The sequence below is a fragment of the Aedes albopictus genome, chromosome 3 (assembly GCF_035046485.1).
Source record: "Aedes albopictus strain Foshan chromosome 3, AalbF5, whole genome shotgun sequence".
Taxonomy (NCBI): Eukaryota; Metazoa; Arthropoda; class Insecta; order Diptera; family Culicidae; genus Aedes; species Aedes albopictus.
In genome coordinates, this window is record NC_085138.1 from 232,802,845 (window position 1) to 232,829,661 (window position 26,817).

General features: G+C 41.8%; 1 protein-coding gene and 1 non-coding gene across 3 annotated transcripts; both read right to left on the reverse strand.

Annotated features, from left to right (window-relative positions):
- Positions 1-1,387: 1,387 nt before the first annotated feature.
- On the reverse strand, positions 1,388-3,506 carry LOC109407868 (uncharacterized). The gene has a single exon (XM_029868723.2). The coding sequence runs from the start codon at positions 3,504-3,506 to the stop codon at positions 2,832-2,834; it is 675 nt and encodes a 224-aa protein (XP_029724583.2). The 3' UTR covers positions 1,388-2,831.
- Positions 1,388-26,817, reverse strand: LOC109407852 (uncharacterized). 2 transcript variants are annotated; one of them, XR_009999164.1, is made up of 5 exons: positions 24,543-26,817; positions 24,366-24,458; positions 17,287-17,447; positions 6,601-7,728; positions 1,388-3,726 (listed from the first exon to the last, which is right to left on the reverse strand). It is a non-coding gene; the product is annotated as an uncharacterized LOC109407852 (transcript). The 2 variants fall into 2 exon arrangements; XR_003896212.2 differs by having other exon boundaries at positions 6,601-7,104; positions 24,543-26,741.

The following is a 26,817-nucleotide window of genomic DNA, read 5'->3' on the forward strand; positions in this document are numbered from 1 at the left end:
TTGAACTCAGTTTTAAAATTTAAACTCTTTGTAATAGTTTTAATAGCCGGCCCTCTATAAAATAAAATGAACAAGTTATAGATTGATTTATTTTTTCATGTTGAAAAAGCTAAATAAGGTCGTTTTTGATAAAAGACGTCGTGCGGGGTGACTTGCAACACTCAATGTAAATCCCTTTTCAAACACGCAGATATTTAGTTCTAGTTTCAAGCATATTTGATAAGTATTCTTGCTACTATTGTGATATCGTTTGGGTTAACATTCATATTTTTGTATTTGTTTTTACATAGAAAACTGAATTGTGAATTTTTATATGAAAACATTGGGCTAAAAAACACCAAGTTACTAATTGTTAATTTAACATAAGTTTTTATGTACTTTTCAGTTCTTATGATGATCCTCCAGTTTGTTGCTGGTGAACTATCAGTTAAACAACAATATTTCGTTTTCTGGACTTTGAATTGTTAATAAAATGAGTGTTGCAAGTCACCCCGTCTAGGTACCATATTTCAAAACATGTGATTATAACAAAGATATTGTAATATTTTTATAAAGTAAAATGGAAATTTATATAGCTCATTATATAAAGAATCCGCATATGGAATGTTATTTTTGGGAAATTATGTTTTCATTCTTTTGCCGACAACGATTTAGGGCTCACATTTTTGTTACTTTTTCATACTAACGTTAAATTTATGAATATTTTGTTGAAACTATTGAAATAAAGGTAAAAATCGTGGCTACTACTAAGATAGTATGTAAACTTTTTAGTTCAACTGAGTTTTGGTAGGTAAACGTCCGTTATTTATGTTTTTTTGATAGATATAGACAGAAGACATCAAGTGTTGCAAGTCACCCCGTTTGACGGTAATTGCTGTAATTGACTTCATTAACCTTTCTTGACGCGCGCCATCAAGCAACTGAAACTACACCGCACTGTATAAGACGAGCGAGGTTTTTCGGTAGTGTTTTTACAACGGCGAGCGTCCTGAAGTGTTAAAAAAGAACTGGAAACCCTACACATTCGGGGAAACGGGAGGCGCCTCGCCAAAGACAATAGAGTTAAAGAAACTACATAGAGGACGAATGTCGCCTGTGTTCCCTTTGATCTCTTTCGCAAAAAAATCCGGGTATGTATCGGTCAAACTGCATTGTATTTTGTCTCTGACACTTATCCCTGCCCATCTTTGTCAGCAAGCAATGTTGCGGCAGCGACATTCTTCCTCTATAGTTTAGGTCTCTATTTCAAAACCGACTAAGATAGTGCTGTACTCTACGTCCGGAGCTTAAGTAAAGATAAGCAGTACTCAACAAGGTAGGACGCCGCTAGATAAAATGGAATACGTTATATGCAATGTGATAATAATAAATGAAAAAGAGCAAACAGTTATAGTTTGATTCACGAGATCCTTCTACTAGAAGAATTACGTTACACTGATAGCGTATTTTATTTTTCTTCTCGTCTGATAGTTGAGACATATTTAATATAAACAAGTAGCCTTTTTCCTCAACGGGTATACAGTTTGTAGCGTTACAACTAAAGAGTGCATGATGATGCTTTCATGTTTTCGTAATCATAAAAATAAATAAAAACATATAATTTATTTCTCTTTTTTGTTCAATCAAAACTAAAACATCGCTAGAGTTCTGACTCTATAACAGAATGTAAACCGTTTGCACACCTCCTCTGTGTTTTTTTTTTCTTACAACCTACTGGGACTTTATTCTCATTCGTACGTTCAGTTCTCATCACTCGCTATTACTACAAACAGATCCCTGCGCTATCAACCCTCGAATATCTGCTTAAATAGGTTAGGCATAACTAAATGTACAATAATTACGGTTTCATTTCCTACTTAATGCATAAAAAGAATTCGATCGAATTGGACAGTGTTCACCTATCATCGACTGCGAATAACTCCGCACTGAGCAGCAGCGGGAGGGGAAGCGAGTTTCGCTTTCTAGAGTATAACGACGAAAAAGCTAAAACGAATTGCTTTCAACTCTTATTTTTTTCATTTCGCATCTTCGCCAATCGATTTTTTTTCCTACTACAGATGTAAGTTTTCTTCTACCCTCCTTCCGTCCGACTGGCGCTAGGGGGGAGAATCGCTTCTCAAGTCTATTCAGTTCTTTTCATGTTTTTGCGCTTTCTTGCTAAGTTACATTACAATAATGTTTCCCATCTTCTCTCTGTATCTTTTCCTGCGAGAATTATTTTCTAAGGATTCGCTGTCCTTCACAAATTTCTTTTTATTCCTAAATGTACAGTTTAATGCTTATTAGTGAATTGAGTTTCCTTCTCTTGCTTCTCAAGTTTAGCTTTAAAATACAAGTAGTAGTAACTTTAGTTTTCGATATCTCAATTTATGACGTTTGGATAGCATTTTTTTTTTGTTTTGAATGCGTAGAAGAACAATCAAATTTTGGATAGGGAGAGTAATTGTGTGTTGAAATGGGAAAAATGCCGATCGATGTCGTCGGTTTCGGATCACTTCTGTAGATAGGAAGCATGGAGAGCATAACCTGTTGACATTTCATGTAGTTCGATTAACTGCTAATGCTTCTTTTTGGTTACACAATTACTTGTTCAATTGTTTGTCTCACGTTAAGTTGGATAGAGCTGCGGTTCTACGGATTTGTGCTTGGATGTACCGGATACTGAGAATTTTTGGTTTCAGAATAAGGACCTTTGATCCTTGTTTTCTACAATTTGACACTAAATTATGAAAATTAGTCGTTATTTCCATGGAAAGTTTTATTTCAACAGTAATTTGAAAGAGTTTGGTTACGATTAAAAACGAAGTTTCAATACTGCTAGATGCTACTGACTAAAAGGTATCGCCGCTATACCAAGGGTGTATCCAGGGTGCCGAGGGTGGGGGGGTCGGCGGATAAATGGTGGGTGACGGCAGAGCACAAGAGCGAGCGGCCGTTACGGCCGAGCTATCATACGATCCGACCTGCATCGGACCGGTTACGTACGATCCGGGGGCGAAATGTGGTGAGAAAATGGACGCACTGCTGGCCGCCGTTAGTTGCTGGGCGGCAGCAGCAGCAGCGGCCGCTTGTTGAGCAGCGGCGGCAGCCACGGCGGCTTGTTGAGCTTGTTGTTGTTGTTGCTGCTGGGCAGCGGCTGCAGCAGCAGCGGCCGCGGCAAGGGCTGATTCCTGGAACGAGTAAGCTGAAGATGATGCTTGGGCCAGCATTCGACTAGATGCGTCCTGATAGAAATCGGCCTTTTCTTGCTGGTACCGGCAGGAGGACAGAGCTTTCTTGTCGAAGTTTAGAGGGTTCGTTGGTGACGAGAATCCGCTACTGCTACTACTGACAATAGCGGCCGGAGCACTCGAACCGGAAGAAGAAGAAGAGGATGACTTTTTGCCTGTCCCCGAGGGTGACGTCGGTGTCAGGCTCCAGGAAGCGCTGACACTTGCCGCTGAACCGCCGGAATGGATACTGCTGCTGATGCTGTTGGTAATGCTGCTACTGCTGGTGATCATCATCGGATCGGATACTACTGTGCTCTGAGGGCACTGTTGCGGTACCCCCCACCCCAATTCCTAGCTGATGCGGGCGCGCTTGTTCGCCGGCGTCTCTTGGCCTATCTGACCCCGCACCATGTACTGGAGCTGGGGCATGAACTGCATCACGTCCACTACCTGGACCAGGGGCATCTTGTCCACATTGGCACGACCGGCTTCCAGGAGGGCTTGATACTGCAGGCTGGAAAGACGCGAGAACGAAAACGATTTATTATTTGATTGCCCATGATAAGAGCGCGTGATAAGTTTATCTTAAGAATTTCGTCTATGTTGACACTTGACGTTGACTTAAGCTTAGATTATATTGACCAGCGAATGCCAATGTCAATGAAAACTTTCTCTTAACCTTTAATTGGACTACCTCGAACACACCAAGCGCGGCATATGGCACGTCTTACGTGCTTCTCTAGGTCAATACTCTGGATAATACTTTCAACAATTAACTAGTGCACTTTTTTGGGAATAACTTTGCCCTTCACAGCTGACTTCAATCTCGTTCGTCTTGAACTTATTTGTAATGCTCGATGTAGATCGTTTGGGTTAATATTGTCTATTCCTCTTGGAATTCAACCGATGCCTAAGGAAGCGAATTGAACTAGTTTCTGGACTAAATGTCCGTAGGGTAGCCAGTCTTGTGTTACCAGATAATCATTATGTTGTATTCCGTTGCAAGTACCAAAGGTGCGCGAATCTAGAAATACGTGTGAAAAATGAAAGATTGCCAGCCTTTGACCTCAAGGAGATTTAGAAGGAGATTTTGGCAAAACATCAAATCCGCTAGAGCAGATCAACTACCAAATGAGCTGCTGAAACACGATGAAGAAACACTGCATTGATGAGATCACTGCACTGGTTTATGTATTACTAAGATTTGGGAGGAAGCGGCATTACCGGAGAAGTGGATGAAAGGTATCGTCTGTCTTATCTACAAAAGAGACGAGAAATTGGATTGCGGGAATTGCCGCATACTTTTGAGCGCTGCCTACAAGGTATTCTCCCAATCGTTAGGCTGTCATCTATCATCAATTACAGGAGAATTCGTGGGGCAATATCAGGCTGTATTCATTAATAAACACGCTAAAACGGACCAGATGTTCGCTATCCGCCAGGTGTTGCAGAAATGCCTCAAATAAGCCCTTCAGAAATCAGCTATGGCAGATTATGCACGAATACGAATTCCCGAATAAACTGAAACGAATGATCAAGGCGACGATGGACCGAGTGATGTGCCTAGTTCGAGTTTCAAGTACACTCTTGAGAGCATTAGAATCTCGCAGAGGATTACGGAAAAGCGATGGTCTTTCGTGCTTGCTGTTCAACATCGCTTTGGAGAGTAGAATAAGGATAGCGGGATAAACTAAACACGAGAGATACGAGCTTGGTGGGTCGATCAAGTGGAGGACGATTTGCGAACCTTTCACAGAGTGCGGAATTGGAAACTTTAGGGCACACTGCCTTGGTGACTTCCGACAACGACACCAACAGAGCAATTCGGAGGGAGACGCATTGTGGCAGGAAATCCAGCTTAGTTAGCACTCCGAAGAACTCTACGGTCGAACGAAGATCACCGTCGCACAAAGTTAACCGTCTGTAAAACACTGATTAAACCGATAGTCCACTATGATGGGCACGAAGCATAAACTGTGCAGCCTATGATCGCATAAATGTCTTATATGAATAGGTAACCCAGCAAATGTGGAACTGATATGCGATCATAAGTAGTATGCATGTAGAAGACCAACGCGCCCTTTAGAGTTTATTTATTTATTTATTTTTAACTAAAAATTTGGAAGAACCCTTTAGAGTTTTCGAACGTAAGATGTTGCCTACCTACTATCTACGGCGGAGTGCAGATCGAAAACGGAACGTGGAGAAGGCAAATTAATCACGAGCTGCATCAGCTGCTATGCGAACCAACCAACCAGGAGGCTACCGTAGGTGGGGTACGTCATCAGGATGTCGGATAACAATACCCTCGAATTTGAGACTTTCCTTCTGTTTCTGATTATCTCGAAGAAACACAAGGTCAGCTGCACCATTATTCCGGATACCACAGTAAAGGTAAAATATTGCGAAAGGCGCCCTGGTGTCACAAGCTTCGTTAGCGATTAGATGCTATCAACTATTGCTTCCTACATTTTGTACCACAAACCAAGAATAATCTCCTGAAATATCGCTAATCATTGTTTCAAACCTTCTTCCAGAAATTGTTCCAAAACATAACAAAAATAAGAATGCCGAAAATCCGGTAGAGTATAAGGTAGAGACATAGACGTAGCGTAGAACAGAAAGAATTCCATCTGTGGTCATTTTCTATGTAAATGCCAAGCGACTAGACAAGTGTGGCGCTCTCTAAGTGGATCAAGGTGAAAGCTCTCTGTATTAGTGTTCATAAATTGTCGTCATAAGAGAAGATGATGTGCGTATGTTTTGGTAGCCGCACACAATCAGTAACACACACTACCGCATGAAGTTTAAACTTTCATCCGTAGATTGCGCTGTGGTAGTGTCCCCCAGAGCGTCAGTGGAGAGGGATTTCTTGATATTATTACTCTCCGATAAGTTTTCGATATCTGGAAGGGCCTGTCTCTGCCAATACAATTTTGAGTGGTTACCAATTGATTTGAAATTTTATACACGGTTAGATACTATAGGTATTACGGTGGATTTTCGATTGGATATCACCTTGGGACAATTATTGTATTGGCTCGGCAGTCTTATTCAAACATTAAGCAAACTACAATTTTCTCGCTCCGACGTTTCGGTCTTGGTTTGGGACCTTCCTCAGGGATCTCAGGGGTTTATTAATAATATGGACAATTTAAAGGTTTTTCATTGACAAATGACGTTTTAGAAAACAATTTTACATAAATTTTATCGGCACAAATTAACACTTACTCAAAAATAATTGTTCGCCCTTGTCCTAAAACTTTTAGCATGTCGTGTTGTCCTCTTTGTTTGCATTTACATTGACATTATCTGGCAGAACACTTGAAACGATGTGTCTAAACGCCCACCAAAACCATAATCTCAGTAAAATAAGATCTTGACTTACCTATTTCCGACGAACAGGTTGATATCCAGCGCGTTGAGTACCCGCCGGCACACATCCAGGCTGATGTACGGGAAAAACACATCCTTCAGGTCCTGGATGGTCATCAGGTAGTCCGTGTTTCGGTACGGCGTTTTGTTGATGCAGTAGATCGTTTTGTTCTCGATCGGTTTCTTAACGACCTCGTACGGTTTGTACGGCGTACCGCCCATGGTCATTTCCGGCAGCATAATGACATTGCCGTGCCGCGTGCCGCCTCCGTCGGCGGCGGCAGCGGCACTCATGGCAGCCGCCTGCTGCTGGGCGGCCACCACGGCTGCCTGCTGTTGTTGCAGTTGCTGCTGCAGGGCAGCCGCCGTCGAGCGGTAGTTGTTGGTCGAGGTGATGGTCGTATTGGAGCGACCGTTGGTCATTGCGGCCGCAGCAGCGACAGCATTGGAACGTTTCTGCTGCTGTTGCTGTTGCTGGGACATGGCCGCCGCAGCCGCCGCTCCTGCCATGTTTGACCTTGGAGGGGAAGATAGATCGATTACATCCATTGCTGCTCGTGAGGTAATTACGCTCTTATATCTGGTATTGTCTACATTAGATTTACTCGCTACAGGATTGGACAGAAAAGTAGAAGAAGAAGAGGACGTGGGAAAGGATGTAGGATTTGGAACAATGGCACCATACGCTGCGGCAACTGCGGCCATATTAGGAACACTGTTTAGAAGCAACTTTTCCCGTAAAAGCTCAACTTGACTCAGTAGCAGATTGTTCTTGGCGGCGTTGGCTCCGGATCCGACCGGAATCAACGCCGGAGGTGGATGCTTGGCCTGGGAACCTTTCGGTGAGGCCCGCGATGGTGATGCAACCGGAACGGCCGTTATCGAGACCGGGTTCTTAGGGTAGACGGCGGGCGTTTTGGCACCGCCGCTACTACTACTGTTAGAACTGTTGTTAGCTGGTGTGATGGTGATGTTGCTATTCGTAGCCGTGAGTTGGTTAATTTGCAACTGATTCAGGTGCGACAGATTGACGGTGCCATTGGGGCTGCGGGAGGTGGCGAATATGGACAGTTCAGGATTGAGGTAAGAGATCGGAGTAGTACTACTGTTGTTGGAGCGTATTGACGATGAACCACTTGACCTAGAAACATTACAATGCGTTTATCGGTTTGAGCAAGTGTTCGTTTTGTTCTTACTTAGAAGGGGGTAAAAGATCGTTAATTTGAATGGTAATATTAACTTAGCTCTCTTAATCACAGGTAAATTGCTTGCTTGCTTAAGATTAAACATTAGACGCGGACACGGAAACTGTTTTGTTATGATTGGATGGTTATATTTATTATGCTCACACGCGCGGCATTTGGATGCGTAGAGAAAGGAAAGGCGATGACCAAGGATGAACCAGACGTGGGAGCAATTTTAGTTGGAAAGTTGAACCGGTTTTCCGAGCGACGAAAGGTGAGTGGTTTGAAAAACGCATAATGAATCTAGGGAGCGTACTTCGTACATTTGGTTTTATATCTCTACTCCAATGGGCTGTAGCTTGCGCTAGTTTGCTCTTCTTTTCCAATTTTCGCAACTGAATTCGACGGTTAATGCTATGTTAGGGGATAGGTAGGTATGTTATAGCTTGTTAGTGTGTTACGAAAATAGAAGCCAAAATGATACACAGCCATCACCAAAGAAAACTAAAAATAAATAATGTTCCTATAACAAACATATGGCAATAAGCGAATGTAGAGAACTAGGAATGTCTACTAGCACAACTATATACTATGCTAAATCTGGAAAAAAACTAAGAATCAGTGCAGGCTATCTATAATCGAAAGTGAAACAAGTTAGGTTATTTAGTAGGTGCGGCAAGGTTGTGGAATAAATTTAAAACATGGTGAAAACCAACCGGGAATCGAACCCGTCATTCTATGCATGGTTTTGATAAATACCCGCGTACATTCTAGAAGAACCCATGAAAATATTCTTGAATTAATTGCTCAAGAAAGACGTGCAGGACTTCCTCAAGATATTTTCGTAGAGTTACTTGACATTTTTGTGGAAAACTCCTGAATTGACCACGTTTACCATCAGGATATTTTCAGGAATTTTGCAAAGGATTCTACAATTTTTCCTCAACACATTTGGGAGCAGATCATTTAGACTGGAAAGTCCCTTAAAATGTCGCAGGAAATTTCTCCAGAAGTGTTGACAAAGAAAAAAGTATAAGCAATCATTTGTCTAAAAACTATTGCAACAACCAGCTTTACGTTTTTATACTTTTTAAAAATAAACCTCATTATACATGGGTGATCTAATTTTGCCATAAACTCACGGATCAACGTGTAGTCTCCCTTCCCAACTGAGGTACCCTTCTATCCGTATGCGACCTACACACAACAGACGGACAGACAGCGTTAGCCGGCTTCTCGCGCATCGGCAGCAAGCAATCACCAGCAGCAACAACAACAACAACTGATTAGCAGGTGATTTTCCCTTGAACACGCGTTATTATTTATTTCAATTTTTGCTACTTCCAGCTCGCGTGGTGCTGCTGCTGGTGGCACGTCGCGTCGTCGTCGTCTCCGTCTGACGTCCTCCCTCGGATTTCTTTGTGTAGGTTCTCCACACAGAGGTAGGTGGCAATAGATTCCCCTGCTTCTGGGCTGGTGAGCGTGGTGCCCGTTCATTTGCCAGCCAGCCGGGTTGCTTACCTTCGGCGCGTGACGTCAGCGTTCAGCTCAGCAAGCGCGCTTCTGGTGCTGAACTGCATAAGAGGTCACCCGAAGGTTAAGCTGCCGCCTCGCTCTCATGAGGCAATGAGGTTTACCGGGGAATTAGCGCACGAAAAAGCTTTTGAAACAATTCTTGCAATTCAGACGACTCGATAGCTATGACCGCGGTGCGGGCCCTTATCGCCGCACGCAAGTTTCTATATCTAACTGACAAAGGCGTTTGGAATTTCATGAGCATGTAATAGACCGGAAAGGATTCACTTGAAAACGGGAAATTCTCGTTTCTCGCAATTATTCGGGTGAATTGGGAGCTCGTCCGTCAAAAAGGTACATCAACAAGTTCGGTCGAAAAAGATGCCAAGGGAAAGCGGCTGGCTGGCTTTGTTTCGACGAGAAGACCATTTGATATGCTGATGGGATAATTCCAGGTACAAGTGTGTTATTCATCATGGAAAATTCCCGGCCTTTTGTTGCTTTACTGGGAAGGAGCTCAATGAGTCAGGTTACTTCCTCCGAATGGCCATCAGGGGTTTCCAAAACTCGTTGGAAACAAGCTTCTCAACTTCTCGGAAGAAGAGCATGCTTTAGCCGGGTCTCACGCAGAATCCGCTTATCAACTCGAGTAATGATTAACTCGATTGTTACGTCAAGATCCATATACTAATATACGCATGTGATGACGATTTGCTAATTTGTGTGCTATCGCACATTTTTGCTCAGATTCAACAAATGCCACGCTTGGAAGGTAATTAGGAGGATTTTTTTATCTATAGGTATATGTACCACGTGGCTTTAAGCAGGGCCAGCGCCTTGCTTAACCCTCGAGTGATCGCGCTGTTGTATTTTGTACAACACGCTAAAAACCCTGTTTTTTTTTTTCAGCATAAGCAGTGGTGGCCAACCGCACGACTAACGGAAGGTTAACACACCATGAGGTAGCTCATGGCGTTTTGGAAGGTCAATCACGTGTTTTTTATATTCAGTTGTATCGTATTCCAGACTAGACTATACCGTAAAACCCCGCTATTTCGACAATGATTGCAGTCGAATTAACGGGGTGAACTCTTAATTCGACATACTGGTCACTCTACGCCCCTTGTTCATTGAAATCTGGCAATTCTATCATTGTTTTTGTATTCATCTTAAAATTTGTTATTGAACACTATTCCAACAAGTATGGTCCACTGCACGAATTTATGCTGGCTTGCTTTTTTTTATTCCATGTCGGGTATTTCCATCACTGCGACCAGTTTTTTGATCAATTGTGACATATGCCCCTGATAAGTTTTATTATAGCTAATAGGGGTAGGCGGGGCATTATGGACACCCGGGGCAGAATGGACACCCTCAATATTTTGAAATATGCGAACTTTTTTGAACTTTTAATGAATGGAGAATATAGTCCATTTGTCTAAAACGTAGTTTCAGGAAAGAAACATTCAAAATTAAAATTATACTTGATTTTACACGAAAAAGTTTCGTCCTCCGTTTTTTGTGCATGGAAATTATAATTTTCACACCATCTAAAATAAGATTCAGTGAATTATTTATTGCAGGTAGATTAAAACCTGATATTTCTAGAACACATGCAAGTAGTTTTGCTGTATCTACATGCTTAACATGTTTATATTTTCTTCTTTATTATATCAAAAATCAAGTTTGGAAATATCTTCTGCTGCCGGGGCAAAATGGACACTCACCTTTTTGAAAGAAGCGGCAAGGGAAAAATATAACCTAAATCACAAACCAACCAAATTCTTCGATTTCAGTATATTTTCGGTTAAATGTTCACTATAGTAGACATAGGGTGAAACAAATTGGTCAAAAAACGACAGCAGTGGAAAATAGTTGTTCTAGGCACAGCTGTATATGCCGACAAAAACGAAGCTTGATCCAAAACAGCCTGAATTTAAATTAACTGAACAAAAATGAACTACTTCGGCGTATTGTTCATCCATAATAGTTGTTTTGTAATGAAATGACTCTATAGGTGTAAATAATGTACGAAATTCGTAAAAGTCTCATGGTGTCCATATTGCCCCATGGGGGTGTCCATTCTGCCCCGTATGCTTGAAGACGGTCATGAAAAACTAACATTTTTCATAACATTTTTTGAAGTGGATAAATCATTTTTCTTCGTGAACATTCTTATGCAATAGGTGCTAAATAGATTTTAAAAGGATACATGTATCAAAAAACTAATCTTTTTTGACATCTTGCCAGGTAAAGTTGGCAAAAACCTTAGGGTGTCCATATTGCCCCGCCTACCCCTATATCAAGATGACGTACCACTACTGTGAGTGATCGACATCGTTTGATCAATAGCATTAACCCAGCACGGTTCGACATTTCGAATGAAATGCACTACCGTACTGGGTGTTGTTCTCCAAATGTCAGAGGGTTCTACAGTGCGAGAAATAAGTATAAAGACAGAGCCGTTTTCCATACAAAATAATCATGTTTAGGGATCAAAATCTCTTTTTCTAGCGATTCGATTGTTATGGAATTATGTCTGCAACCTTAGAATAACTAGAATTTTGGCTATAAATATAAATCATCATCCATGAAAACGTTTATATCGACTTCTCTGATTAAAATAAATATCAAGACACATTTTTATATGAAAATACGTGTCTTAATATTTATTTGAATCTGAAAAGTCGATATAAACGTTTTCATGGATGATGATTTATATTTATAGCCAAAATTCTAGTTATTCTAAGGTTGCAGACAAAATTCCATAACAATCGAATCGCTAGAAAAAGAGATTTTGATCCCTAAACATGATTATTTTGTATGGAAAACGGCTCTGTCTTTATACTTATTTCTCGCACTGTAATAGCCCTTTGACGAAGAACTTACGTCTTGTTGTAAAGAGTGCCGGACAGTGGCACAGTAGATGCTCCGAGACTTCTTTATCTGTGCCGCAAAAGCGACACATACCATCTTGAAGTTTTCCCATAAGCTTCAAGTGATATCGGCTCGGACAATGACCTGTTAAGCCCAATATGTACGCTAAGATCTTTTTTAGAAAGATCCAGTATTTTGCAAGTCATAAAAACATATGGAATGATAAATCGCTTTGCTTGCCTTGATATACAAGTGTTTTTCCAATTGTTCGTCACTTTCGAATGTTCTCTTATTTTGAACTCCATTCGCAGAGCACAGGCAGATAGCCCACAAAAAGGTTCGGGCCCTATGAACTGAAGAGATGATCCAAGCCTTGCTAATTCATCGGCTCTTTCATTTCCATCAATTCCACAATGGCCAGGAACCCAATATAAGTTGACCTGATTACGACAGGACAGATCTTGAAGTGATTTAATGCACTCCCAAACATGTTTTGATGTACATACCGCTGACTTCAAAGCATTTAGTGCTGCTTGGCTGTCAGACAATATGCTGGCCTGCTTACTCTCACAGAAAATTTGACGTTTGAGCGGTGCCGACACCGTTCAAATGTCAAATTTCGTGTGAGAGTAAGCAGGCTAGTATAAATTCGAGCAGTAAAAATCCCATACAAAATCAAAACAGTGCAGTACCCTATAGGCCACTGCACTGTTATGATTTTGTATGGGATTTTGACGTTTCTTGGCCTTGTTGTTTACAAAACTTCTGTAAGAGCGAAAGAGAAGGAGAGAATTTCGTGCAGTGCCCTATACTGCCTATGATCGCATAACTGTCCCATATGAATAAGAAACCCAGCAAATATGGGACTGATATGCGATCATAGGCAGTATAGGGCAGTGCATACGGCGGTTGCTATGATAAATGTTTCGACATTTCCTGGCCTTGTTGTTTACGATTCAGACTTCTAACAATTTCGTCAGTTTTCGGACTTAGATGAAATTAGCCAGCTTTTTATGGGTGGTTTGATTTGATTCAAAATGTGGGGTGCGCGTGCGTGGAAAAATATGCTGATTTTTTTTTTACCTGTATTAACGAGATTTTTAGCCCTAGGCTAGTTCATCTCGGGACCCACGCTTTACTTCCCTTCCGAAGGAAGAACTCACATTTTGCGAGTTTGTCGGGAGTGGGATTCGATCCCAGGTCCTCGGCGTGATAGTCAAGCGTTCTAACCATCACACCAGGTCCGCTCCACAAAAAATATGCTGATTTATGGCACGGTGGCACCCCTCCAGGAAGTTTTTTCTGAATCCCAGGAGGTTTTCGGAATCTTCTACCAGGAATTTCATCTGAGATTCCTAAAGAGGTTTCTTCTGGAATATCCTCAAGAGCTCTTGCCAGGATTCCTCAAGGAAGTAGAATTCATACAGAAATTCTGTCCTGGTTTGCTTGAAGAATATTTTCTGAGACTGTTGCGGTTGTAGGAGGTGCTAGCGAAAGTATTTCAGGTGTTTCTGAATTAAAAAAAAAATCCTTCCGAAATATCTCCGAGATCCCTCTAGGATTACTCCTTGCAAGATTACCCAAGCACTTTTTCCTGAGATTCTTCCAGGAATTCCTTCCTTGGTTTCTCCACATTTTTTTCTATGCTACTTATAGGATTTCCTCCTGTGATTCCTCAGGGAGCTACATCAGAGATTCATTTTGGGGTTCCTTCTGAAGTTACCTCTGGGGTCCTTCCAGGAGATTCTTCTGAGATTCCTAACAGGTTCCATCTCAGGAACTTCTTCCAGGATTTCTTCAGACCGTTTCGGGAATCCTCCAGGAATTCTATCCTTGATTCTCCTGAGTCATGGTTTCCCAAACTGTGGGTCGCGACCCTCAGGGGGGTCGCTAATCTTCATCCAGGGGGTCGCGAGGGACAACAAAATATTTTACTGTAACATACAACAAATGAGGGAATTTCTATGGGGGGTCGCGAAAACTGCGTATGATGGCAAAAGGGGGTCGCGCGACCTGAAAGTTTGGGAACCTATGTCCTAAGTAATAGTGTCTGATGAAAACTAGAAGAAACTTGCTGGAGTATTTCCTCTAGGAAATGCTGTAGAAACTTCACGAGGAAATCCATAAACAACACAGGAAAAACTTCTCAAAATTCCAAAATAAACTTCCAGAGGAATTCCAGAAGGACCTGCAGGAATTCCGAACGAAGCTTGAATGAATCAAGAGTTTCTAGATAAATCCTAGAAAGAGCTTCTGAAAGAATTCCAGAAGAATTTCTCAGAATAAGTTCCAAGAGGAATCCCAGAAAGAGTTCCAAAAAGAATCCCGGAAAACGACCAACGGAAGACTTATGCAGAAATGTTGACTGATTACAAACCGAACCTAAGAACCTGCAGGAATTCCGAACGAAGCTTGAATGAATCAAGAGTTTCTAGATAAATCCTAGAAAGAGCTTCTGAAAGAATTCCAGAAGAATTTGTCTACGGAGGGGGAGAAGGAGAGGGGGGGCTGAGATGGTAAAAAATGAGTCTACGTAGTTTATGGACAGCGCCTTAAGACTGCCGATAAAGACACCAAGGTCGGACAAACCGAAGCGCTTCCTTAGCAAATAGACCGTGCTTCAAACCTCGAAATGGTAACCCCGAGGTACAGCAAACGGGAAAGCGTGATCTCCGGTAAGTTGAAAGATTTCATTGGGAATAGTTTCAGTGCGGTACATTTCAATTCTTCAGATGATTGGAATGCTACGCGATGTTCAAAGAGACCCCATCAGACGAGAAAAGGTTGAACGAATCATTTTCGATTTTCTAGAGAAGTCGATGAACATATTCTGGAAAAAAATACGAAGATGAACAGCAGGCTTCGTCTCAGTGGTTTCAAAAACACAAATTCGTGTGCAGAAACTATCATTATCTCTGTTGTTTCACAGGTTGAGGCACTTTTCTCTAAAAGTCCCAATTACCGAAATCGGGGAGAAGCGATTTAGATTTAAGGAAATAAATTGGGTAAAATATGAGGAAAAATCGTCGTTTTGCCACCTAGTGTTATTATTACAAATAAATGCATTGTAATACTTTTTGTAAAAAAACCTATAAAAGTCACATAACTAAAATGTGAAATGTAACTTGTGATCGCCAATAATATCTTGTATTAATTTCGAAGGTAATATCCCGTCACCATTCGAGAATTTTCTCGCGAACATCCAACTTTTTATGACACATTCAACTTTACGCAGTGATGATGACATCACATCAACAAAAAAGCCAGTAAGAAAATCAAATGACTCATCATCATCATCATCATTGTTGTAACCAGTCAGTCGCCGTACGCTGTCCGGAATTAAACATCGAATAAATTAGTAGGCGGCAAGTGGGCATGTTCGACAGTTCGACATCGGATCCGAGCAGGTGCACGAAATTCAAAAAGAAAATAAAACACCGTGGCGACGGACGACAGGACGACTAATCATAGATCTCACTACTACGGGGAAAAATCGATATCCAAGTTCCCATGGCAACGCCGGTCGGTTGTCGCAGCAAGCCAATCGTTCTCACTCTTCTGAATACCGAAGTGCAGCCAGGGTTGGATATTCTGATCGTGATGATAAGCGCCTTTAGTTTACATTCCTCTGGTTTATTTTTTTTTCTTTTTCGTTGTGAATATTTCTAGACTACCTAATGGGGTAAAGCGATTTTGCAATCTATGGTCACAATTAGGGTAGCTCAAAATGCCACATGTCTAAAACTTTGATAAGCCCACTTCTCATTTAATTCAATTTGTATGATATCAGAACATTCTGCTTTAATTTTCAGCTAAATCCGTTAACTTTTGGGCAGCATTTGAAATTTGCATAGTAGTTTTTCTAGGGAAACTCCTCTGTATTGTGCTTCTTCTCCGACCAAGTTTTTTTATATTTAACTCAATCGAAAGGCGGTGATTGTTTCATTGAGTTCTTGTTATAATTCTTAGGAAATAAGATGTTTCTTCTCACACCTTTTTTCTATCACCCGTAAAGTTAATTTGGTGTTTCAGACGGACAGTGAACTCTGTTTGCCGCGAACAACATTTTGCTAAATTTTATCCAAATTGACCCCAAGGTTCACAACAATTGATTTTGCTAAACCTTTCAATTCGAACTTTTTCATTAAAACTCATCTCTAGGAATTACATATTTGTATTCGCCCTCAACAGTAATAGTGTTACTACTAGTGTTTGTACATCATAAAAATACTTCAGCCAATCATCTGCAAGATGACAGCAGCAAGTTTCCAAAAGTTTTCATTTTACTTCTCTTCTTCTCCTACAGTGTAGGGCAGAGGTACCCACCATACATACCCTGAGCAGCCCTGTAGGAGACTACACGAAGGTGTCTTTTTCGAACAAGAGAAACATAACATCTGGTGCCACGGTCCATGTTTGCGCTTTGCTCTGCACCCCTCTGAATGTTATTTCTTTTGTGAATAGGTGGTACATGTTTTCATGAAGACGACGGAAATAGTGGGTGCCAAAAATGAAATTGTTGTTGGTGGGCGCCATCCTACGCTGATGTCACATACGTCCGGAATTATAAATAAAATGAAAGTTTGAAGGGATAATCACTTGAGATGGCATTTGTGTGTAAAATGAAATATGTACCATTTGGCTGAACCACTTTTCTTCTTTTCCAAATGAAATAAATGTTCGAAGTATTTCCCTGTCCCTTGACGATATTCACAAAAATATCTAAATTTGGGTAGTAATTCACCACTATAGCAAGAGTTTACTTTCATGTTTTACGTACATCTACACTATATACCACCACAAACACAAAGCCAACCAGTGGCTCACAGCTCAATAATTCGACGTTGATGACTGTACTTTTTCATATAGTTTTATAGCAGCCTGCACTGGTACCAAGCAACATAGGTAATGGATGAACAAGAGGTGATACTAAAACAAAAAGAAAACGAACAACAACTAACGGCACTACCGAAAACACAATAGAAAGAAAGTCTAGGTACTATAATAACGATGGTAGTAGTCAAATAGACAGAGAGAAATACAGAGCTAAGGAGAAGCAAAATTTGGGATTTGAAGGAGGAGCAATAAATGTTCGATTGCACGAGGTAGGCAAGGATACTTACATATGGGCGGCTTGCGATTGCGACGACCGGACCAGCGGTGGCGGAACCGCTTGGTTCTGGGAAGACCTCGACGACATCGACATGGTCTGATTCATGTAGGAGTTGTATTGCATGGGGTGCATGTTCTGCATACTTCGGATCTGGGCCTGAGCTTGGGCAGCCTGCGGATGGGAAGAAACGGAGAATTTGCGTTATTGGTGGACGAAAGGCTGCTTGTTGGCATAGGTATATGGAAACGATTTCTGGAACCACTGCAATAAAATTGTATTATTCCTTTGCAATGCAATCGCATCGGTTCAACCAACTACAGAAAAATGCACATGAAAATCTAGAAAAAGTGTGCCTTTCAGAACAAATTTACCAAGAATTTGAAAAGAAATCTAAAAATAATTCTCAAAAGAATCTATCATGTTTAAAAAAAACATATATCCCTTTCGTGACGAACCAGCACAATTGTGCTGTTGAGCGGTAACAGTTTTGCATATTTTTTTCATCTATTTATACTTTGTTGTGTGTGATGTAAACTGTTTCAATAATTCAGCCATTACTTATACTTGTTTGTGTGTAAACAAACTTTTGTTTACACTGACTGTGAAATTTAACACAACAAGGTAAACAAAAAGTGGGCAAAAACCGTAAAACATGAAAAAGTTTTATCTGTCGCATATTTATTATCTCCGATTTATCTAGGTAGTCAAAGCTAGAAATCGAAAGATAAAGAGTAAGTTCTTTCAAATGAGGAAAAATAAATTGTTGCTTTTTTTTGGGAAATCTAAGAGTTATGGAGAGCCAAAGTTGAGCAATTTGTATGGAAATTACACTTTTTTGCGCTCCGTCCCGAAAGGGATATGCAATTCATCAAAGATCTGAAATAAATATGAAAAGAGCAGTGGATTTCATATTACTGAGGTCTTTCACAATTTCTACTACATATCTAGGATCGAATTAAGAACCTTACAAGATACAAGTCCTCCAAAATTTCGGAAGGGATTTACCACGATTATTCTCAGAAATCTTCAAGAGACTCGAAAAGAAGCTTAGAAAAGGATCACCTAGTTAATTCTCCTACGATTTATTCCAGGGTTTCTTCTGGAGATCTTTTTCGAATTTCTGCAGATGATTTTTCTGACATTTCTCACGGAGTTCTTACCTCATAAAAGGCATATGCTTCTACTGATCAATCGATAACAAAGACCATCAGCTAAGAGTTGTGTACTTTGCTGGAAGTGGCCTGGGTATTGTAGTGCCCTTCTGACTTCAACTAGATTAGGCTGAGTAAGAAACGTTGCACCACACCCAGCTAGATCTAAGGTGATAGCCCCATCAGCGTGGTCGTCAGTGTTGGTTGGGACGTTAAACAGAACTGGCACGATGGCCCTCCGGCGAGACAGGAGTGTTGGCGTAGGCCCAATTAGCCACCCGTAAAAATCCCCATTGCGAATAACATAGGAGAAAATACGACTCGATACAATCGGCAAAGACCCACGCGACGAAATAAGGACTACGATTGGAAACTTGGAACATGGAATTGCAAGTCACTAGGTTTCGCGAGATGTGACAGGATAATCTACGACGAACTACATCCCCGCAACTTCGACATCGTGGCGTTGCAGGAACTTTGTTGGACTGGACAGAAAGTGTGGAAAAGCGGGCATCGAACGGCTACCTTCTACCAAAGCTGTGGCACCACCAATGAACTGGGAACAGGATTTATAGTGTTGGGCAAGATGCCACAACGTGTGATCGGGTGGCAGACGATCAACGCAAGGATGTGCATGTTGAGAGTTAAGGGCCGTTTCTTCAACTACAGCATCATTGACGTCCACTGCCCACACGAAGGGAGACCTGATGACGAGAAAGAAACGTTCTACGCGCAGTTAGGGTAAACTGCTACAACTAGCCAATGAGGCATGCCGTGTGAAGCTTTAGCGAAGTCCGTTGGCCGAACTTTGGTGAACACAGATTGGCGTCGGGCCAAAATCTGCTATACTCTGACCTATGAGGCTAACATGCTTCTAGGAAACTATTAACGAAAGGATAAGTGTAGCCAGATTCAGAACACGGGATCGAAACCTTACCATGATCCAATGTTACGCGCCAACCGATGCAGCCGAAATGCGAGACAAAGAGAACTTTCACAGCCTACTGAAAGCTGTCGTGAATAAGATTACAAAAGGTGATATCATGATCCTAATGGGCGACTTCAACGCGAAGGATCGCGGATAATGCGCACGTCATGGGATCATGGCTCGAAGAAACGAGCGAGAACTGTTAGCAGAGTTTTGTGGCAACAATGGCATGGTGATTGACGGATCGTTCTTTCCCATCGACCAATGTACAAAGTGACATGAGTTTTTCGTGATGGCGTCACGGAAAATCAAATCGACCACATCTGCATCAGCCGGAAATGGAGACGGAGTCTTGTTGATGTCCGGAACAAAGGTAGCGCCGACATTGCATCTCCTAATCGGCGAGATCCTGCTGCGCATTGCAAGGATTCATCGACAGGAGGTAAAATCGGGCACCGGTTCAACACACGCCGATTGGAAGACGCTGTGGTGAAAAGGTTCTTCGTCGAGGAGCTGAAGAACCGTGCTGCAGATATTCCTGAAGGTGGAAGCGGTAGAATATCAATGGAGCGCCATCAAGACCGCCTTCATCGCCACCGACGAGAATAATTCGGGTGAGTACGCACCCAGAGAAAGCAGTGCATCACAGATGACACTTGGAGGAAGATAGAAGAGCGAAGAAATGCCAAAGCCGCGATAGAGCGAGCGAAAGCCCGAGGAACCAAAGCCGTAGCCCGTCAACGCTATTCGGTTCTCGAGAACGAAGTGAATCGCTTAGGTAGGCGGGACAAACCCGTCAATGTCTCACGTCAACTTAGTGGCGATTTCCGTTAAACCTTTGTAATCAGTTTTGTACTTTTTAATTCCGTTCTCTTTTCTTTTTACAGATACGCGTATTTCCGGGGTTCGAAAAGTCTATACAAGAACGTTAAACCAGGTATAACTATATAGGTAAGCCTGGTTTACCGGTAAAGCCGAGGTTAAGAAATCGACCATTAGTGAGATTAAGGACAGACTTGTTAGAATCCCAAAATGGCCGCCACAATGACCGACTTTGGAACCTACTCACGATTTCGAGAGCACAAATCAATTCGTAAACAAAACCAGCGCACCTGATCTTCTTATTTTAAGCTTATTACAAGTGAGCAAGAACAGAATAAGAAAAAGCTTTGTTGTGTGAAGCTTGCTTCTTGAGATTTGTGCGTTTTAAGTTTTGATGCACTGTTAAAGCGGAATGTCAAGACGTTTGTCCTTAAGATGAATGCTGCAATGCCCGTGAAAGACACATCTGGTCAGCTATTGACCGACCCGACAGACCATCTGAATCGTTGGTTCGAGCACTTTGCAAACCTTTTTAACCCTTTCCCGCCCATGGTGTCTGTAGAGCACCATAACTTTCAACCCTAGTATCTCTGAAACTAATGAAGTTTTTTGAATGTTTTTAATTGTAAATCATGATTTCACATGTTGTTCTCTATCTAAAGGCATTACAATAAGTATGCGCATAAAAATTCAATGTTTTTGTCAAAAAAAGTTTTCACGAAAAGCTATTTTTTCGTCAAAAAAATAATGACAAACTTTGACGTCTCAATTAATGGCATAGTTATCCTCATGGGTTGAAATAAAAATAGTTCCCTAACAGATTTACTATTTATTTGTGTAGTCATACGCTGAAAAGAACTGAAGTATTAAAACCCTTAATATAATGTAACATGAATGGTGCATATATGCACCACTGGGCACATGACGTGCAAAAAATAAGCAATTTTCCAATGTAATCATTGTTTGCATCCCATTCTAGAATTCTGGTGTCATAAAAGTTCGAAGTTTCTGAGAACAACTTGTCTCGAATTGTGATGAATTTGTATAAAACTGGTTCGGAAAGTGATTTTCGTGGATTTTCAAATGAAGCATCCTGTGCTTTGACCATTTTTAACGGGAAAAATCATGAAATAAAGTTCTCCAAATGCCTGGTGGTGCTCCAGAGCACCACCTCATATTTGAGTTGTAATAGCCTTAAACGATAATTTTGACATAGAAAATAAGATTTTGTTCTACCATTTTGAGGAAAAATGATAAGAACTATTTTTAAACACTATAAGAAGTCATGGGCGGGATAGGGTTAAGTGTCGGCCACGCCACCAACACCGATGTCAATTATTCACAGGTCCGGGTGAACGTATATGTTTGCCTGTATTTGTCGATAAAAATATGTAAACAAACCAATTAGCTGATCGCGACGTCACGTTCGCCAGAAAATTTGTTCGCAGCTTCTGGAACGTGACGTCACCTTCGGTAACTTACTGCGATTTCGGCTTGCCGAAGTTGACATGACACGACTACTACTTCAAAATTGTCATATCACAAACACCACTTTGCCCGATGGGCCAAACCTGGTGAAATTTAGAACATTGCACCAACACCTCAGCATGATCCGCCAAGGGTCCGACGCATTTCCCGTGTCAACTCTGAAGCGCCATCATTGCAGAAGATAGAAACAGTCATCTGTAGCATGGCATTCAACAGGGCCTTGCGGGTTGATCTGACCTGACTGTATGCGATTATTGGCGGTGTATCATGTTGCTGTGCATCATTCTACACGCAGAAAAATAAATTGCAAACATAATTGAATTCTAGTTCAAATCAACCGATTTTTCAGTTTACTATAGCGACAAATTGATTTCTAGTTTAAACTGAACTGTTGCATTGTTTGATAATACAAATGTTTTCATTTGACGAAATTTTTCACAGTTTATTAGAACAAACACAGATTTGGTAGTTTCAACATAAAATAACAGATTGTTTTAAACGGCTGCACTTTTGTGACTAACAAAGCCGGAATGTGATTGTGTTGGTGACGGCAGCTCCTGCGGCAGCTCGGAAATCTATTTTTAGACCGTCGGTGAGCGGATGGAGAGGAGAACGACTAAAAAAAAAGACAAAAAAGGCGAAGCCGGTCAACTTTTTGTGGATGCTGTCGTGAGTACCAGCGCGTTATCCATCACGACTAAAGCTGCACTTGGAAGTTGGCGTGATGGATTTGCTGCACCTTCTTCGTTGTGGCGATGTTGGGGTAAGCATTTTATAGGTGTGTGAGTGCTTTCGGACCATGTTTATGGTTTTTATTTTGTTGAAACAGATGAAATTTTTGACATTATATGAAATGATGGTAATCGGTTGTTTTTATCGATAAACTCTAAATGAAAACAATTAAATATAACTTTGGAATAAGTAAATTCTCAGTTTGAAAATCAACCATGCGTTTTATTGTTTTAAACAAGCGCCATTTTTCTGCGTGTAGAAGTGATCTGTGTGGACCATATTGTCACGCTCCGTATTATCTTGGCGCATATAAATGAATTACAAGAATCTCTCTACCTGATGTTCATTGATTACGAAAAAGCTTTCGACCGTCTCAAGCACGAAAACCAGGGGACTGTTATGGTCTTCTTGTTTTCTTACCCAGCATAAAAACTATGCTGCTGTGTTAAAAGATATGTTGTCAGCTTGAGCCGTACGCTTGAGCCGCAGTTATGTTGGCTACGAAAACATTGCATTGGTGGGATAGGGATGCCACTTCCTTGACGAAAACATGTGGGGAGCCCCTTTGGTGAATCTAGCTTTTTTTTTTTTCTCACTCGTCCTCCTTGATAAACATAAGAAAGAATGGGAAGAAATGGGTTGTCAGTGCACCCTTCTCTTTTCCGTGTTTGTTTAGAAGAGTAAGAAAAAAAATAACTAGATTCGCATATGAGGAGTCCTCAGGTGCAAGAGTATCCCTGAGAAAATCATCGGCCTCATTGAAGCACAGTACAGGGCATTTTCGTGCAGAACTGCACAACGCTGGTATGTCCGATCCCATTCGGGTCGTCGCTCGAATGAGGCAAGTATACTATCACCGCTGCTGTTCCTCATCGTAATCGATGCTTTATCGCCTCTCACAGACAATGGAGTAGTACGACATGCACTAAATACTAAAGATAGGGGTATTGTCACAAAACTTCTGCGGAAATCTTGAAAAATCCCATTGTTAGTTAGAAAGCCTTCCCGGAAAAACAACTAAGATGATAAGCTCTGAATTAATTTCAAGTAATTTGTGGATGTTTCTCCGGCAAGAAATCCATCGAGAAACTCTGGGAGCATACCGGTAAAACCCCTGGAAGAAATCCTGGGAGGTAATCCTGCAGAAACCCCGCAAAAAAACTCCTGAGAGACACACTGAAAGAAATGCAAGGAACACAGTTCTCAGAAATACCGGAAAATTCTCGGAAGGAACTCTAGCAGCCAGTTCGTGAGAAATTCAGAAAGGACTTCAAAGAAGAAATTCTCAGAGGAAGTTCAGATCGAATTCCAAGCAAACCTTCAACAACTTTGTGAAATTAATACGAAACTTTGTAAGTGCTCTTGAGATTACTGGTTTTCTCAAGGCCAAAGCACAAGGACATCCTACCTTGAAATTCAAGAAAATTTACGTAACGAAATGTTTGTTTACCGACCAAAAAACTCTGACATCTTCAGTAAACAAGTTTATCGCTGTTTAGCTATGGACTCTTGGCTTTTTTTGTAGTTTACATTTATTGACGTGACAACTGTTGTATACTAGGTTCTGAGATACTTAGAATTACAATGGTATTTTTTTGTAAAGTTTGTTATTATTATATCATTGATTTACCTCCACCCTCTATTCCGATTGGGCGGGGTTAAAGTTCTTCAACATTATGAAATTGAGACCGGTATTTTGGCGAAGTGCTCATAAGCTAGCTCATAAGTATTACGCTGAAAAGCAGGCTCTGTTGAAGTTTGAACATTACGACAACAACAAAAGGAACATAAACACTCCTGAGATGTTATGTTTTTCGCACCACGATGGTGTAATGCACGTTCAGCGTGCCTGTCTGGGTCATATTGACCCCAACATCCTACTAAAGTTAAATGTTGATATTCGATTCTATCTCATTTCGATTATGATCATTCCCATCAACACCGTAAAACAAAAGTATCTCCACATACCTGCTGTGCTTGCGTTATTCTCAATAGCTGTTCCTGCTGTGCGGCCGACAGCAGATTGGCATGGTTCGTTAGGTTCCAGTTGTTCGTGAGTGCCTGAAAGTAGCAATGGAAACAAAATGTTACAACCATCATTAAATATTGAAGCTCGAGGGCCTCGCCGCGAGACTACTACCATACCTGCACAGCTGCCGAGATGTTTGGCATTTGAGCGTTGTTTTTCTGCATATTCTGCTGTTGTTGCTGCTGCAGCGCCTGGTACATGTTGTTGGCCGTTTTCCGGACTTGAGGTTGCTGTTTGGCCATTGTGTTCATCATGTTGGTGGGTTGTTTTGGTGGAGGTTGAGCCGGTTGTCGGGTCCAATGCACAGTATTGTTCGACTTCGGACCGGAGAGCAGCTGCGAGTCGACGACCTTGCTTGGCCAGTAGTCTTCAAACTCGGTTCCCGGAGGGAAGTAGCCCTTGATGTCGGTCAAACTGATGACAGCGACCGAGTCACTGGCGAAGAGCTCATTCCGGATGCCTTGGACCTTGCAGCAGAACTTAAGATAGGACAGATCCCAACCGGATAAGTAGTCGGCTTTTAGCTTAAGATTATCAGTCTCTCCTTCAAAGTAGAACAGTGGAACCATTTTTTGATTATCTCTAACGGTGTAAGGAACTACGGATTCTTTGTTGATTCGGATGAAGCCACATTTGTCGTTTGGTGTACTGCAACCCATCAGTAGCTTTTTGTAGCACACATCCAGGAACTGGTAGAATTTGTAGGCGTCAGACAACCGGACCACCAAATCCTTGAGCGTGAACATCTCCCGTCCAAACTGGAAATCACAATGTTTGGTGTTGATTTCGTTGAACAGTTTACTCTCAGCTTCCGTGATATAGTACGACCGGACACATGTGCAACTGTAGATGTCCTGATGCAGATAGTTTAAATACTTATTGAGCAGTTTCATTTCCACCATACGCACAGCGCAATATCGTTCCGACTGTCGGAAGATGTACGGAATGTGAATTTTGCCGGGAAACGTTTCCCAGCCAAAGTGTCCCTTTTGGCTTTCCTCGTCGCATGCTTTCTTCTCCCCGTTTGCTTCATCAGTCTTTGCAGCATTTCCGTTGGTTTGTGCACTACCGACCGGAGCTATCGTTGTGGCCCCGATGGATTGTGGCACTTGTTGACCCGGTTTCCGGGTCAGATAGTTCAGAATGTTTGTTTGCCCAGTTGTGCCATTGCCCGTTACCCCGGGTACTTGACCGGCCCCTCCAGGTCTGACGATTTGCTGTTGCTGTAACGCAGCTTTCGCTGTCTGTTGCTTGTGTACCTCCATCATTTTGGCTGCCAATTCATTAATTTCTGCTTCATCGTGCCGTTCCTGTTTGACTGTTGCAACCGGAACGGACATTTTCAACTGCAAATACGGATCCCCTTGTTTATCTTCTTGCCACTAACTGGACAGTGCTATTTTTTTTTTTTTCACTCAACAGAATTCACTAATCTCACTCAGTAGTAATGCTGCAAAAATTTATTATCAATCACGTGTATTCATTTCTTCCCTTTTTCCACTACCATAAAGCAAACAAATAGCTATTGATCATTCCATTTCCTTCACAAAACCCAGCACTAAATTTGTTTCCATCAAGATTTTTGCCCAATTATCACCATTCCAGACATCTATTAACTCCTGATTCAACACTCGATGCGAGTTCCAATGGTGTATTGTCACTCACTTTATGAGGCACCTCGACGGTAGTCTCGCTTACGACGGGTAGCTACTATCCTATTTACGTCCACGCGTAATTAAAAACGCCCCAAGAGTGGGTATAATTATAAACACTACAAATCCTCCCCCACACGTTGCACTGTCTGCTGACAACCGAGAGCCGGAAATGCAACTTGTCGCGCGCGAGTTGCGAACGAAAACACGACCCGGATGAGGAAGGATGGGGTTGGAAAACCGGAAGGCTCTACACACGGTCAGGAGTACACGGACCCAGTGAAATTTTTGCCTTTTCCAAAAACTCGCGAGGAACGTTCAGCAGCACACAGCAGCCTCTAGCTCTGCGCTCGTGCACTCCAATATTTTGTATGAACGACCAACACGAACACAGCAGGGCAAAACCCCCAGAGCTGCCAGCGGTTTCAAGAAATAGTCTCGCGAGGCCCTCAAATATTCCGCACACACATAAACGGGCCAGCGCTAGTCGCACTGCTTCGCGGCGAGGCGCCCTCATTTTTCTCTTGGCAGGTTTTTGCTTTCGGTTTTGTCGTTCGCACACCCTGCTGCTACCGCTGCTTTCTGGCTGTTGCCATGCCGCCACCAGAGAGACTTCAGCTGGTCTCTCTCGCTCTTTCCCATCTTTTACTGTGCTTGAGCCCACGTGTATGTATGTGTATGTGTGTATCTTGACACGCGGATTGTACATGCACCCGGACCAATCACCACGGCTCGTTCT